Source organism: Budorcas taxicolor, chromosome 13, assembly GCF_023091745.1.
Source record: "Budorcas taxicolor isolate Tak-1 chromosome 13, Takin1.1, whole genome shotgun sequence".
NCBI lineage: Eukaryota > Metazoa > Chordata > Mammalia > Artiodactyla > Bovidae > Budorcas > Budorcas taxicolor.
Window position 1 is genome coordinate 35,793,604 of NC_068922.1, and position 16,179 is coordinate 35,809,782.

A 16,179-nucleotide genomic window follows, 5' to 3' on the forward strand; every position below is an offset into this window, starting at 1 on the left:
GGCACTAGAATAGTGCCTCAAGGGTGTTTTCCAGCTCTGAAAACTCCAACCCTATGATTTAAACACCAAACAGTAAACTTACAGTCAAAGAAATAACCAAAAACAACAAAGGAACTGCTGTACATAAGGCAAGCATCTCAGTGGAGGCAAATTTGAGCTATTGTTGTGAGCACTGTTTACCATTCCAACAGGTCCAGAACCATCAGATTCAATGGGAGGAGGAGAGCTCAGATAAGGGCAAAGAATTTACCATAGCTGTGATTGCTTCCAGCTAAGAGGTGGAGGGTTCACTCATTCAATCAAACTTTATTGATTAAACTCTTACATGCCAGGTCCTATTCTAGGGGCTGGGGACCCTGCAGGAAACAGACACACACAAGCCCTGCCTTTGTGGAGTTCATTCCTCAAGCTGAGGGAGTGAGGCCACAAATACATAAAAACTCAGTCTCTCTGAGGTTGTGCCGTTCTGCCCTGAATATGTGGTTTTGGATTACGGACTTCTCATTTCACTGGCTTCTCTCATTTTGGAGCACCGGCTCTTAGAGTGCAGGCTCAGGAGTTGAGGCCCACGGACTTTGTTGCCCTGCAGCACGTGGGATCTTCCCCGACCAGGGATCAAATCCCTGTGTCCCCTGCACTAACAGGCAATTCTTAACTACTGGCCCACCAGGGACGTCCGAGAGCCTGGATCTGAATTCAGTAAGTCAGACTCCCAGGGAGCGCTCACCCAATATCCTCCCAGAAGAATTGTGTTCATTAAAATAAATTCCTGTCTCTTCAGTGTCCGCTCACAGTTCTTGCAGCTATTTGAAAGCATAACGACCTTCTCTCTCACCCCAGCCCTGAAGTCTGGGGAGCTTCTTGCCTGCTCGGCCGATATGCCTGAATAAAGCCCAATACTGCCACCTAGTGTCACCAGCCGGGCAGCCCAGCCCGCAGCACGCAGATCTCGTACTGCTGTGGGCTTTCCTGGTGGCTCAGATGGTAAAGAATCCGCCTGCAATGCGGAAACCTAGGTTCGATCCCTGGGTTGGGAAGATCCCCTGGAGGAGGGCATGGCAACCCTCTTCAGTATTCTTGCCTGGAGAATCCCCACGGACAGAGGAGTCTGGTGGGCTGCAGTCTATGGGGTCCCAAAGTGTCGGACACGACTGAGTGTCTAAGAACATCCTAAGTCTGGTGCAGTTTCCCTCCCGTAACTGTTTCGGTGGTGGCTCAGATGGTCAAGAATCTGCCTGCAATGCAAGAGACCCAGGTTCAATCCCTAGGTCAGGAAGATCCCCTGGAGAGGGGAATGGCAATCCACTCCAGTATTCTTGCCTGGAGAATTTCATGGACCGAGGAGCCTGGTGGGCTACAGCCCCGTCCATGGGGTCCCAAAGAGTCTGACACAGCTGAATGATTGACACTATCACTATGACTGCAAAAGAAGATTCTTGTAAAACTTTCAAGTATGCTTGTAGAGAATGATTCTGAAAACTGACTTCTACAGGGCAAAGCCAAAGGGGCTCTGATTTGACCCCTGTATGGATATTTCTCTAATTTTCCTTTGCTCCCAAACTCCACCACATTGTATCTGTTCTTGTGATACAATGTTATCTGGTTATGTACTGTAATATCCTTATTTGTGGAAGAGTGTGTAAAGGAAAGTGCTACAGTGTCTACTACTGCCTGTGGGGTGGTTTAGGGGGGAGGGAGGGGACAGGGCAGTGACCTTGTGAGTGACTCCCAAAGGCAGCACACAGGTGTTCAGTGAACAGTCCTCTTCATGTTTCATAAATTTGCTGTTTTTCAAAATAAAAAGTCACAAGCATTACTGGGATGTGTGAGAAGAGGGGCCAAGCATGGTCCCAGTGTCAATATCCAGACTCAGCCCTTCACTGCTCACCTGAAACCATCACAACAGTGATCATCGGCTATACCCCAATAGAAAATAGTTTACAACAACAACAAAGCCTGGCGGTCAGCCATCTTGTACTACCTAAATGAGAGACAGTCCATAGGGATTGTGAAGTCATACCCAGAGGGAGCTGGACTTCAGATGACTTTATGAAGCTGACTGTCTTATTTCGTGCTGCGTGCTAAGTTGCTTCCATCATGTCTGACTCTTTGTGACCCCACGGACTGTAGTCCAACCAGACTCCTCCGTCCATCGGATACTCCAGGCAAGAATACTGGAGTGGGTTGCCATGTCCTTCTCCAGGGACTTTCCTAACCCAGGGATTGAACCCCATCTCGTGTCTCCTGCACTGGGAGGTGGGTTCTTTAGCACTAGAGCCACCCGGGAAGTCCCGACTGTCTTATTAGCTCACACTTTTATGCGTCAGATAATTTCTTTTCCTTTTTTGAAATTTCCCTTTTGATTGGTCTCTGTCACAGTCAGTTGATGTCATACCCTAATTTATCCATTCCCAATGATGACATTTGGAATTCAATAATAAAAATGCAGATATATGTTGTGTTTAAAAAAAACATCCAGACTCAGGAATGTGGACGGTGTGTGTCCTTGTGTGGGTCTTGGGGCCTGCGTGCTGCTTGTGGACAAATCAGATCCTGGGGGGCTGGATTCCAGCCAATGAAAATGAGTGACTTTCCCTGCTGGATAAGCTTGCTGGCTCCAGCCAAACAGAATATGGTAAACCTTACCTGGTTACAGACGAGGTGAGGGACATGAGTGAGGATTAGGAAGCAGAGAGGATGCAGGGGGAGGATCCCACTGGGAAGCACCTGCCTGGCTTGAGCCCAGGTTCCCTCTTTCTAGGTTGTTACATGTGTGTAACATGTGTGCCCTCCAAATGTGTGCACACATTACATGTGTGCACATGCTACCTGTGTGCACGTTACCTGTGTGAAACATGTGTGCCCTCCAAATGCTTGCTTTCCCGTCTCCATCCAGATGACATTCCTCTTCTGTTTCACACGAGCGCAGGAGTCAGAAACAACGCGGAAAGTAACAACAGGGATACTGGAAAGGGCCCTGAAGTGGAGGCTGAGCCCTTCTCCCATGGGGCTGGGGCACAGGGGACATGCACATGGGGGGAGGAGAATCCTCCCAGAGCGTGATGGGAACACGTGAGCCAAAGGCTGTGTCACCCCTGAAGTTTATCACTGGCATCACCCAAACCATTCTTGCTGTGGACAAACACTGAGCTAAAGAAAATGGTTAAAAACAAAAACGTGCAAACTTGGAAGCAGCATCAAGGGGGGACACAAAGGCAGTGAAAGCATGGAGACCTAACCCCTGAGCTGCCAGGGAATAGTTCTAAAGGGCTTTATAAGCAAGCCTCTATGTCCCAATCCACATCCCTTTTCCTGAGGCCTGCATTTGTTGTTATTGTTGTCTAATTGCTTGGTTGTGTCTGACTCATTGCGACCTATAGCCTGCCAGGCTCCTCTGTCCATGGGATTTCCCAGGCAAGAACACTGGGATGGGTTGTCGTTCCTTCTCCAGGGGATTTTTCCAGACCTAGGGATCGAACTCTTATCTCCTGCACTGGCAGGCAGATTCTTTACCCCTGAGCCACCAGGGCCCGCTGTGCAGTTTACCTAAGGTCACTGATGGAGACTGTGAAAGTCCTCACTGACTGAGTGCAGCCCCTCTCTTCCTCACGTGGCTGGTCCTGGTTGAGAGATGGTCCAGTGGGGCTGCCTGCGCACTGCCCTCCTTCTGGTTGTGTCCAGGGCAGGGATGACTGGCCAGGGGACTTGTCCATGTATTTATTAACTGGACATCATGTATGGCAGTAATGTTCATCAATCAGTGCACTAATGAATGCTTAAAATAGGTCTGGGGGAGTGAAGCCTGGTTGGAGGGTTAGCCCATTTCCATGGTGTCAATACTATCACTGGCCAATTCTGAGTGGCTGATAAAAAGTCATTCAACATAGAGTTGGGAATAAATGGGCATCATTGCACAGTCAGGGCCTTGAGCTTGGCTTCAGCATGTTACAACCACCACAACAGTATTTCCCAAACAGGACTGAAAGTGACAGAGGTGATAAAAAGTCTTTCTTTGTGACTGAGATTGTACGGGACTGCTTCTGGTGTAGTGTCACTGAGCCCTGATGTAACGTGGAGCCTGACATGCTATATCCTATTCTCCTTCCTCACATCTCAGCTCAAGAGCTCATTGTTAGGGAGGCTTTTCCAGGCTCCGTGGTGTAAAACCCCTCACCTCTCTCCCTGTGGGTCTCTAAACTATTGCCTTGTTTCCTTCATAGCAACTATTTCTGTAGTTATTAAGCATTTTGCATTGAATTCTAAATTTTCTGTGCATTTATATTTTCAATCTGTTTATGCCTTCTTCATTGTCTTCCCTGGAGCAGGCACTTGACCCGCCCAGTATAGAGCACATTTCTACAGATGGGACTCCAAGTTGTCTCCCTAAGAAAACTTCTGCCCTTGTCTTTCCTCCCATTTTCTTATTCTGACATCACCTGACCGTCATCGGGGCCCAACCCCTCAGTTGCTCCCACCACCTTCTCCCTTCACCTTTTGGTTAGATCTGGTCATTTATTGCTTTCTTTGAGGTCTCTGACCCTGGTTTGTTCGGGAGTGTCTGCTATTCTTATATTTGAACAAGTCACTAACTGTTAACACTTGGGTCACTTTTTCTCAAACATTGTTTAGAACGTCATAAACGAGTGCTCCATGACCTCCTGTCAGGAAACGGTGCTGAAATCGGCACCCTTTCTCTTGGTTCTGCTAGTGAGATCGGAGGGTAAGCTGGTTATTTGCTTGTCTGTGCTCAAGCCCCTGTTTCTCCCATGTCTTCCCATCTCAGGGCTGCAGAGCTTGTGTGCCAGGCTCTCTTGCTTCTGCGAAAACTCTGCTCTGAAGCAGGGGAGGTGGGGAAGTGGGGTTTCTCCCACCCTGCTTGATTGGCAGCTTAGTCAAGGGACTCATGTTTTCCTGGGCAGGAGCTGCCCTCTGAGCATCCTCCTGGGTCTCTGCCTTGCTGGATCCTCTAGTTAGGCCTGCCTTGGTTTATCGTCCGCCAGTTCCACATTCCCGCCTTTGGAAATACCCAGGGTGACTTCTGACTGGACCCTAAGTAAGGGGTGACTAGATGTGCTGACCTCCACCAACATTTTCTGTCTTCATTTCTCTCCAGCCATCACCTTTCAAAGATTATAGAACAGGTTTGTGCTTTGTTCATTGTTTTGAAGTTTGTGAAGGAATATTTTGGCTCTTCAAATACTTTGGTTAAGCACTGGGGGATATCTTATCAGCTATCTTATAATTCCATTGTCATGTATTTTACGTCATATCTTTGGCACACTTGTGCTTGTGAAACAGGTAAAGAGATATGGGTGGAACCTGAGACTGTATTCACAGTTTACAACTTATAGCTTCTCCAACCACAGAAGTGCCTTCTGCTTATCACTTTAACAGTTTTAGCTCATAACATGATAAATGTCAAGGTATCAAAGTGGAAAAAAAAAATGAAATTTAAGGAAGCAGCTTGTTGACTTATTTCAGAATGACTGCTCAATCTTTCTTTAATCATGAACTTTAAAAAATTAAAAAATGAGTGCATTATGCTTAAATATTAAACACAAATTTGGGCAATCCTAGAAAGGAAATATGTAAGTTGTATATTTCATTCATTCATGTAAAAATACTTGAGCACATTCTACGTGCCGATTGTTCTAGGTGATGGGAATACGTAATACAAAAAACCTTGTTCTTGCATCCTGCCTTTTTCACTAAGGTAAAAACCCTAAACTACCTAAATAGGATGAGAAAACTTACAATCATCACACACCAACATATGCTGGTCAAATTGGGCAATTAAACAGTAGGCACATTAAAACAGGAAAGAGATGCCCATTTATGAAATTCAGTTCGGTTCAGTCCCTGTCATGTCTGACTCTTTGCGACCCCGTAGACTGCAGCACGCCAGGCTTCCATGTCCATCATCAACTCCCAGAATTGGAGTTATAAAGTACGTGCATGCTAAGTCACTTCAGTCGTGTCTGACTCTGCGATCTTATGGACTAGCCTGCCAGGCTCCTGTCCGTGGAATTCTCCAGGCAAGAATACTAGAGTGGGTTGCTGTGCCCTCCTCCAGGGGATCTTCCCAACCCAGGGATCGAACCTGTGTCTCCTGCACTAGCAGGTGTGCTCTTTACCACTATCCCCACCGGGGAAGCCCTTCTAAGGTACACCCAGTCACAAAAGCAGGGAATTCTCACATTCCAGTTGTTTTCCTCTAGGACTGTTTTCCAGTTGCTAGGTTGTGTCTGACTCTTTACAACCTATGGACTGCAGCATGCTAGGCTTCCCTGTCCTTCACAATCTCCCGAAGTTTGCTCAGACTCCTATTTATGAATTGGTGATGCTATCCAACCATCTCACCCTCTGTTGCCTCCTTCTCCTCTTACCCTCAATCTTTCCCAGCATCAGGGTCCTCTAGGATGGGTGTATGTAATAAGGACATTTTTCTACCATTGACACATCTTAGAACGTAGTAGGCCTACACCCATCCTAAAAGTTACAAGCATCTAGTTGGAAGTTAAGGCATCATCTAAACCAAACAAATGGCCCCATTAAGGCCATTTGTGAAACCTGGACCCAGTCCCCAACCCCGTCAGTCATGCCCTACAGCAGACAGTTCCTGGCGGTCCATCTCCCTGTGATTATCACATCAGAAAGAGCACCTTGCCTCTCAGGGGATTCTTTACTCCTCAAATGTACTACAGGAGACTGATTATTACTGATTCAGTTGACTGATCATCTGAGAGTAACATTTCATAACACTAGCAATTAAGATGGGTTTGGAGTTAGGTTTTGATAACTAAGTCAATAGTGATTTCTTAGAAAAGAAGAAAAAAAGCTAATTGCTGTTCTTGTCTCTCATGGTGAGGATCAAAATCACAACTTGAAGAAAAAACTCAGTAATCTTGTCTTCGCAAATTGACTCTGTCCATAGCCCTTTAACACTCATAATTCATTCAACAAACATTTATGGAGTGCTTACTCTGCACAAGACACTTCCGAAGAAAACCGCATGCAGGCTTAGGGATACTGATTTGGATGGGGGAGGGGGGGGCGGTCAGGGCAGGCCTCTGAGATGAGACCGACTGGGCAGCCAGCTATACTGACCTCTGGAACCAGAGCTTTGTGGACAGAGGAAGAGAAGACCACTGGGGCGGGGGAAAAGGGGCACTGCAGCCAACAAGGGACAAACAGCAGAGAAACCTGACATGAGATTATGGTGATACTCTGGGGTTTGAACATGTAAGCCAAAGGAGTTTTTGATTTCTTTCTCTGACAGCCTGTGCATGTGTGTGTGGCGGGCATTAGAAGCAAGATGAAAAGGCAGGAGGGTGAGGTTGCCTCTGGCTTAGAAGATTGAGGACTGGGCTGGAGTGGGAAACCTCAGGGCAGGGAGCTCTCAAGTGTCAAGCACACTTCTGAAGGCAGACCCGTGGTTCTTGGTGATGGGTAAGCACATGCTATTAGAGCAAAAATATTTGGATCTTGAGCAACTGGGGCAACCATGCTGTCAGCTACTGAGAATGGGAAGAGTGGAGGATGAAAGATCCCCCCTCCCTCGCCGTCTTTTAAGAAAATTTGCCATGTTAAGGCAAGAATTAAACTCACTTGTTGGGAGCTCAAGAAGAGTCAAGGCTGGAGATAATCTGGGTGAAATCGACCAAAGAGTGGGATTCTTTAGGTGGACTGCATTTTGAGGGCACTCCCCAAGTTCAGAATTAGGGAAAAGGGTACAGCAAATCAGAACAGGATCTAAAGAATCCCAACTTTAAGCCAAATGATGTGAAACATGACTGGAACACAACCGCTATTAAAAATTTTGTAGTAACCTGGTATTTTAAGTATTCTTCCTCAAGTGCGTAATTTATGCACTTTGACTTTCAAAACAGACTGTTCTGAAATAACTGCACAATATAGTCAAAACATATTTATTACTTTTCAGTGTCATTTTGTACACTCCAGTACAAATACAAGAATATAGCCATATTTACAGTTATTGAAAAGAAATCCGTATATTCAAACCCCACATCTAAATACAGTAGCTTTAAGTCCTGAACTACAATAGTTCTGGTTTGCAGTGAATGACTTTGCCCCCTGCCCCCTCCCCTTTGAAATAATCCCTTAAAGGTTGTGTTTAAAGAGAACAGATTGTTTCTGACATGGATTAACAATTAATTCTTTGCAAAGTGTTAAGCACCTCCTTTCCAATATTTTACAATTATGAAGCAGATATATAAAATCTGGAAGATAAAAATCACTCATTTGGGCTATTAAAAGCAGCATAATGTCTTTAAAAAAAGGCTGACACAGAGTTTTCAGTGTGCTTAAAGTCTGGCAGTACAGCCCGTTATCAAATTAAAGGTTAGTCAAATTAGTTAAGCAGAAAACAAAGGGAAAAATAGGAGGCTGGCTCTTCAAGGCTAAGACTTTCTAACAGACCCACCCTCACAGAATATTTTATTACATCACTTTTTAAGATGTGAATGTAACACTACTAATGTCCCTTTTAAAATAAAATCCTGAGGTTTCCTAGGGGCAATTTGTATCTCTATTCTCAAATTCTCTGAACCACAGTGTCCACAAAATGAGATACATGCTCAAAGCCATGGCAACAGGACAAATAAAGGATATTCTGGAGGGGTATAATACCTATTTTAATAAATATCCCCTGGTTACCTCAAGAAAGTTAGTAGCTGGACACCAAGTCTGTAATTAGTATTAAAGTGCAGTATTTAAAATAATTCACTACAGAATAAGTGAATCAAATAGTTAAAAATATTTCCACAAAATCTTTAATTGTTTAAAAATTCACTGGGAAATTTCAAATTAGGCATCTTCTCATATGTATATATATATATATGAGCAATTCCTAATTTAGGGATAAAAACACTTTTTAGAAGTCCAATGAATAAGGTGATACAGATCAATAAACAATTAGCAAATTAAATTCAAAGTTACCTTAAACCACAAGCCAAGCTGCTATCTGATGGGGAAATATCTGCCTACCCCATCATCTTTCCAGAAAAGACACAGGACTACATCAGTAAGGGTTCTAACTTAACAGAGCTCTTCCGAATTTCATGTACATGCACTAATCAAGCCCAGCAAATATTAACAATCTCACAGGTATTAACATTTCATGATGATGTAATTTATGACATTTGTCTTTTCTTACATTTTATCCTCAAGTTACAATAAAAAAAGTCAGTTTCCAGTATGATCTTAATTCTTAATTACACTGGAATATTTTTGTATTTAGAAAATATCAACCATACTATCACAATTTACCTTTTTAAATGTATTAAGAAGTCTGAGCATTATCTTCTATACTTTAAATATGCTTAAAGCACAAGAGCATTTTGAATTTTTGCATCCCAGAATGTAGCAACAATGTCTAGCATCACAAAATAAGCCCTTGGTGCTGGCAGTTCTGAAAGCACATGAATGCATCTGCCTCAACAGGAAAAAAAGTCTCTAAATCGGATAAGATTTTGAATTAGGAGATTTTTCTGCATAAAGAAACCCTTGTGATCTGATTTAATACTGGCAGTGTCATGCTAAGGCCACGAGACCAATATTTTAGCAAAGAAAAAAAAAGCCAAGGTAATTTTATAGTAGCAATAGTTTCTTTTTTTATTTTAATATACTTTAGGAAACAATATACAAAGCTGAGCTTTCCCACCATCTCCAGGTAACAGCAGGAAGCTCCAATTACACAAATTTAGCGTTTTGTGATGGCTAAGAACAGCAGTCAGCACCAGACTTGAACAGTTAGCTACAACACAAACATCCTTCAAAATGAAATGTCATAATAGCAAGACAGGTAAACCAGGGTTTTAACAAATGACAACCACTTGGGAAGTGACTTAATTGTTCTTGTTGAATTTCTTATTTCATTAAATAGTCTTATACACATTTTCCTGTTAATATGCTTTAAACAAAACCTTCCTTAAGGAATTATTTCAATGAAGTATAAATGTTCAACAAGAATAGTTTTGATAAAGAATCCCCAGGTAGTTCAAATTCTAATATGCACTGACCGAAGGTAAAGAAAAATAACAATTTTTGTTTCTTTTAACATGTTTATTACAACAGATACAATTCACATCTGACTAGCTTTGTTTCCTCTTCCCTCCCACAACCATGTTCATTGGGCCATTTCCTCATATTTGAGCAATCAATGTACTTTCAGCACACATGCCCAGCAGTACTTTTAAGTCCATTCTTACAGGGTGCAAATGGATTTCAATAATTTATACAAACAAGTGGGTTATGCTCAATCACTGCAATTTTAAGCTACTGTACACAGGAATGAAAAGGTTATAGAAAAGTGCCATAGCAACAGTGCCTTAAGAAAGGAGAAAAAGAGGAGCCTTAAAAAATGAATAAAATCAGATCAAGGATTTCAAAGGGAAATGGAACACACGGGAAATGAAAAACATTTCTCTGCAAAACAAATGGAGAAGCACTGCTCTTGATCAGGTGCAAGTGTGGAAACAGTTGTTTCATGATATTTTGTACACTGCCCATATGGTTCAAAATCGCATCCTTAGACACAGATCGCCTGGCGCTTGCACTGAATTTTTGAAAATGCAAGATTTCTGAATGATAAATTAACCCCCCAAATTTTTCTTTAAAAAAGCTAATTTTGCAGACAGGTTTACATGTAAAAGGCTAGGTATTTAGCCACCTCAGCATTGATTAGTTTTGGATGTCTAAGCTCTGTTACACATGGCTTCCCATGGCTTCACTCTACAAAACATATTTACAACGTGAAGAATACATCTACAAGAAATCTACATTTCAAGGGTTTTACAAATCAATCTTGTATCTTTCCCCTGAAGTGAATCTCACAGACCCCGACCCCTTGTCATTTCCTTTGCCCAGCTTAACGGTCCAAAGTCTACTTAAATGCAGCTCAAAAATGTTAAGACTGGGCAACAGATTTACAGTTCCTGTTCTCAACACCATGTGCAATTATTCACATCTTCACACCATGAAGGAATTCTGATTTTTTAGCTTTTCGAGTTCCTTAATTTGTTGTCTCAAAAATAGTATCCTGAAAAATAAAAGATGGCATTAGAGCCCATGCAGTCATTATAAATTTTACAGAAAAAGCAAACTTTTAACTATAAAAATAGCTTTACAAAGAAAATGACTAACTACTAGCTATGATGAAGTAATTAAACACTGTTCAGTTTAGTTAGGACAAAATAACCATTTGAAAATATGACAAATATTAAAGTATTGGGATGACAAAAGTTAAAATATTTCCTAGTTTTCTAACCCTTTCTCAATAATTACGAAGAATAATTCTCAATATAAATGTAGGTTCATAAAAATGGAGCAAAGTCCAGCTGACATGCATATTTAAAACAAAATATAAAAACACAAACTCCACAGCTAACTAGATTTTTATGAGCTGCGTTAACACTACTCTTCTGTGAACTGTGACAATTACTGCTTGATATCATATGATCAAACACGGTTTGTGACTGTTTCAGTAGCTGCACATCTGTCGAGCAAGTCAAAGTAAGGTTTTACATATGTCAGAACTACTTTCGAAGCAATCCTAGAGTAAAAATTAATCCCAACTGATATTCAGGAAGTGTTTCCAGACTTTTTAGTCGTTGAAAGGTTAGGAAAAAACTCACTTTGCCAAGTATACCATAAACCATGACTTGGTATCTGTGGTTTCACGACAAGATTACGTCTGACACAGTGACTCAAGAGACAGGATGTGAAGCCACTCAAAGTGTGTCCTCAATTTTGTAACAGGCATTGAAAAAGAAAATAACCTATACTATTTAACCAATATAGAAATCCTATTTGAATAAAATACTACATCATTAAGAAATACAAGACAGAGTTAAGGTGAAAACAATTAAAGAAAGCACATATACATCATTAAACTTCCTAGACAACTAAACTCTTCATGTAATTTGCAAGGGATCTATTGATGCTTCAAGGACAATGTAATCAGTAGTTTGAATGTCAACTGAGATATTTACCCTCAGTAAGAGGGCACTGCTCTCAACCAAAGAGGGGACTCCTGATAACTGGTCACTGTCAACATCTCACTTTTTAAATAAAACAAGTACCTTATGTAGTCACTATCCAAGAAAAAAAGTTTAATAATAAAGCATTATATACCACGGGTTAAGAGAAATAAAATCTAGATGCCATTATTATTCATCAGGAATATTACTAACTCATGAAACAGTTCACAGTATTATGGAATGTGATATTATCACAGAGAACTTTAAATTTACTTCAGTGAAAAGTTTACCTTTGCTCTCGCAAAGTTGCTTGAATTTCACATACTCGGACTAAAGATCTTAAATTTTTTAATTCAGTACAAATTTCTGACATATGAACGCTTCCCATGTTATGGGCTTCTTCTCGCAATCTTGATGCCTATAAAAGAAATGAAAACCTCATGAAATATAAGTCATATTCACATACAAAAATAGAGAATGTAACTTTATATCAAGATTATAAAATAAATCTTAACGCTCATGGATCGGGGGGGGGGGCAGGGAATGATTTTTTTTTAAAAAAAACCATCTCTAATGGTGAAGTGTATTCCTTTAAGATTTCACCCCTCACATTTCTTGAGAAGATACTATTTTCAGTCTCATGGTGGTACAGCAGTAAGATAGAAGGACTCATGATTTGTGGTTAATAAAAAATGCTGGATCAGCCAAAGTGAAGTCCAGGTATAACACTGATAAAAGGGCCTTACCATATCCCCATATCAAGAGATACACAATGCCATGACCATGAGCTTACAGAACATTTCAGATGGTTAGTCATTTGATAAAACGGAGCAGCCAGTGGCAATAACTGGAATGTGCTAGGGTTGGTCCTTCATCCCAAAGTACAAGTGTTTTCTAACTTTCAGTAGTTAGTTGAACCTTGAACAACAGAGGTTTACACTGTGCAGGCAGGCCCACTTACACATGGATTTTTCCCAATAATCAACACCCCTGTCCTACACAATCCACAGTTGGTTGATCTGGGGGTGAGGGACTGTGGATATGGAGGGCTGACTATAAACCATACTTGGATTTTTGACTGTGTGGAGAGTCAGCCCCTCATCCAAGTTGTTCAAGGGTCAACTGTACTATAAGTATCAGAGTAGCTGGCTGAGCAGGAAAAGCATGCTGGCTTTGAGTCATATCTAGTAACTGAGTGACCTTGGTATAGATCATTTGGTCTTAAGGGCCTCATTAGTAAAACGAAAAACTCATGATCAGTAGTTTTAGAAAATGGAAAAAATAAACATAAAGCACTTAGCACAGAGCTAAACGCTGAGCACTTGATAATGGGAGCTATAAGGGTAATTAAAATATGTGAAAAACAGAAAGTTACCTCACAAATATCCTGTAAGTACATATCAAATATTTACAAAGTGACCACAGACAATCTAATGAGAAATAAGTTTAAAGACTGCTCGAATCCACAGGGTCCGGGTCAGATTTTCTCAAAGTGGAACTGAGCTGCCAGCAAACCACGGGCAGAGCACCTGCTGTGACTGTGGCGTACCTGCTTCTCTGCATGATCTGCAGGCCATCCTTGAACGTGCTTGATGAGATTTTCATTGAAGTGTGCTGCAAGCGTCGGTGTTAGTGAACACGGAGGTCGGGCAGAGGAGTTCTGTGGTACAACTGCTGTATTTGATGCATTACTACTAGACGTGTGATTTGGACCAGGTGACGGACTTCTCTGGCTGCTACGAGAAAAGATAACCGAACATGGAGCATGGTTAAAAGTGGTTTCTAGGTATCCTAAACATTGCCTGTTAATACCTTTCATTAACTTAAAGATACCCAAATTCCTAAGAATAACATTATTTTAATATTAAATAAGCATAATTTCAAATCCAAAGAATATTTACATCATATTCCTAATACACGTCTGGAGGTTAAAAGAGCCCTTTAAACAGTAATGTCAGGGCTGAATTTAAAATATCTGTACTCATCCAAACTTGACAGTGGAACCTGTGACTTTGTATACTACAAACACTAATAAGGATGTGACTAAGCAATGGTCACATTAGAACAGTTGTAGATATAAGGCACATCAATATATCTTAAATACATGAAGACATGGAGGGTGAAAAGTTCAGAGGTTTTGACTGTTTAAAATCAGAGTAAAGCGTGTAATGAGAGGGTGAAATAATGTGAAGCAAAACAGACACTGTAACTGCCTCACAATGAATGAGTTCAGTGGCAAATAAGACCAAAAATGGGGAACACTCTGAGGTTGCATATCTTTTCACCTGTATGGTTTGGGCCAGGATTTGGGGATGTGGTGATGAGAATCAAGAATGTAATACCCCAAAGCTGACTTTCCAGCTGCCTCACACCAGACTTTGCTCTGAATGAATTTCAGATATTTCCAAAAATGAAGTCTCCCAAAAGATGAAGAGTTTTCATCACTGAGTATATTTAAAATTATAATGCAGCCACTAAAGACTAAAGGTTCGGAGTTGAGGCTATCAGGAAGGCCTTACACACATCAGTTGGAAAATACTGACCCAAGTTTCAGATGTGAGGTTTTTGGCTTTATCAATAAACTCAAATCCAAAACTGCTATTGGGAAGTAATCATTTCCAATGAATGAAGTAGTATAAAATCATGTGCCTCTACAAGTGAAGTGTCATATATAGTTACTCCCATTGTATTCCATCAAGCAAAATTCTAAACAGAGAGCCTCTTCCTCAAAATAACTCAGGATTCACTACTAGAGACAATCTAGTAAGATTTGCCTTTGTAAATTTTATAATACACAAAACTGTTAGGCTATCCATGGATTCGTCCAAGATCAAGGTCTACTATGCATATATAATATCCAAATAATATGGTAATAGAAGGAAAAAACAGTGTTGTCTCAACACACAAAATCAACTTACTTTGAGCGCTGAAGGCTTCGAGGAGAGACAGGTTCATGACCTTGCTGCTTGTCAGCAGTTACAGGCTGCTGTGTGGCCGACTGTGAAACTGGTCCTTGCTTAACTACTGGAGTACTAACCTGGAATGTCAAAATCTGGTGAGACAGGCTTCTACCACATAGACAAACAGCAGTGGAAACTAGATAAGAGCAAAAGTTCTGCCAATGAAAACTTTCCAATTATTTATGTTCAGTGATTTTTTTTTAAAGCTAAGAATTGTCTTATATGTTCACAATAAGATCAGTATTAGCAATACAGCCACACTTAATTATGTAAACTATTGTCATTTAGGGCCCAAATCTTCAGATCCCTCCAAGTCTAGTTAGTAATCTTGAACAATATAAAGTATGGAGATTTAAAGAAGAGGAATCAAATGAGTTTCCAAAGGTTACGTAGTTAGAAGAAAGTTTTGAGGCTTAGATCTCATTTCTTCATAAAATGGCCCAGGGCCAAACAATTACTTAAGCCAACCAGCTTAAGAAACTAGTTCTCCTGATTTTAAGCCCCATTTTCTTTCCAGTATACTGTAACATCTTTTCTGATTTACTATTACTTCTGTATCAATAAATATATTACACCACATCATACAAATACAGCTGCTTAAAATTCAATCACAAATGAAGAGAATGTATAGACTTGTCTATCAGAGAATGAGCTATGGCCCATATGCAATTTAACTGGAGTGGGCTTCAAAGAGATGGCACCCTACAGTGGCAGACCAAGAGGTCCATGGTTACCACTGTGGACACACATATTTTCATACACACATGTGACAGAAAACAAGCAGTTTTGAATGTAAGTCCAAAATATATACAAAAGCATGTTCTTTTATAAAGAACATTTTAATAAGATATATATAAGATCAAATGCCCACTTACTTTTAAAGACAATCTGAAAGGTTTATAATGCAAAAAACTACAAGCCATCTGCTTACAGGATTTGAAGTGACAATGTTACGATCAACTGTAAACCCAACACAACCACTATGCTGTGTATAGCCATCTTTCACTGTGCTCTTAGAATACCACAGGGTAAGTTATAAGCTCTAAGAATAGGTCTCTTGTGCTAAAACTCACATTTTAATTTTTCTCTCATCAAAATACAAGTAAACAATAAGGAACTACACAGAAAACTAACAACTGTAACTCAAAATTTTAAAACAGCAATCTACAACACACACAAAAACATGACTCAAGTAGGGAAGGGATGAGCCAACAGAAGAC

General features: G+C 40.9%; 1 protein-coding gene across 3 annotated transcripts in view; it reads right to left on the reverse strand.

Annotated features, from left to right (window-relative positions):
* Positions 1-9,372: 9,372 nt before the first annotated feature.
* The window catches only part of WAC (WW domain containing adaptor with coiled-coil), an 80,129-nt gene continuing 73,322 nt past the window's right edge, over positions 9,373-16,179 (reverse strand). For all 3 annotated transcript variants that reach the window (XM_052650609.1, XM_052650610.1, XM_052650608.1), the window contains 4 exons: positions 14,918-15,036; positions 13,549-13,735; positions 12,290-12,417; positions 9,373-11,059 (listed from right to left, as the gene is read on the reverse strand). In XM_052650609.1, the coding sequence (XP_052506569.1) occupies positions 10,990-11,059; positions 12,290-12,417; positions 13,549-13,735; positions 14,918-15,036 (504 nt within the window). In that variant the 3' untranslated portion in view covers positions 9,373-10,989. The remainder of the gene's footprint in view (positions 11,060-12,289; positions 12,418-13,548; positions 13,736-14,917; positions 15,037-16,179) is intronic.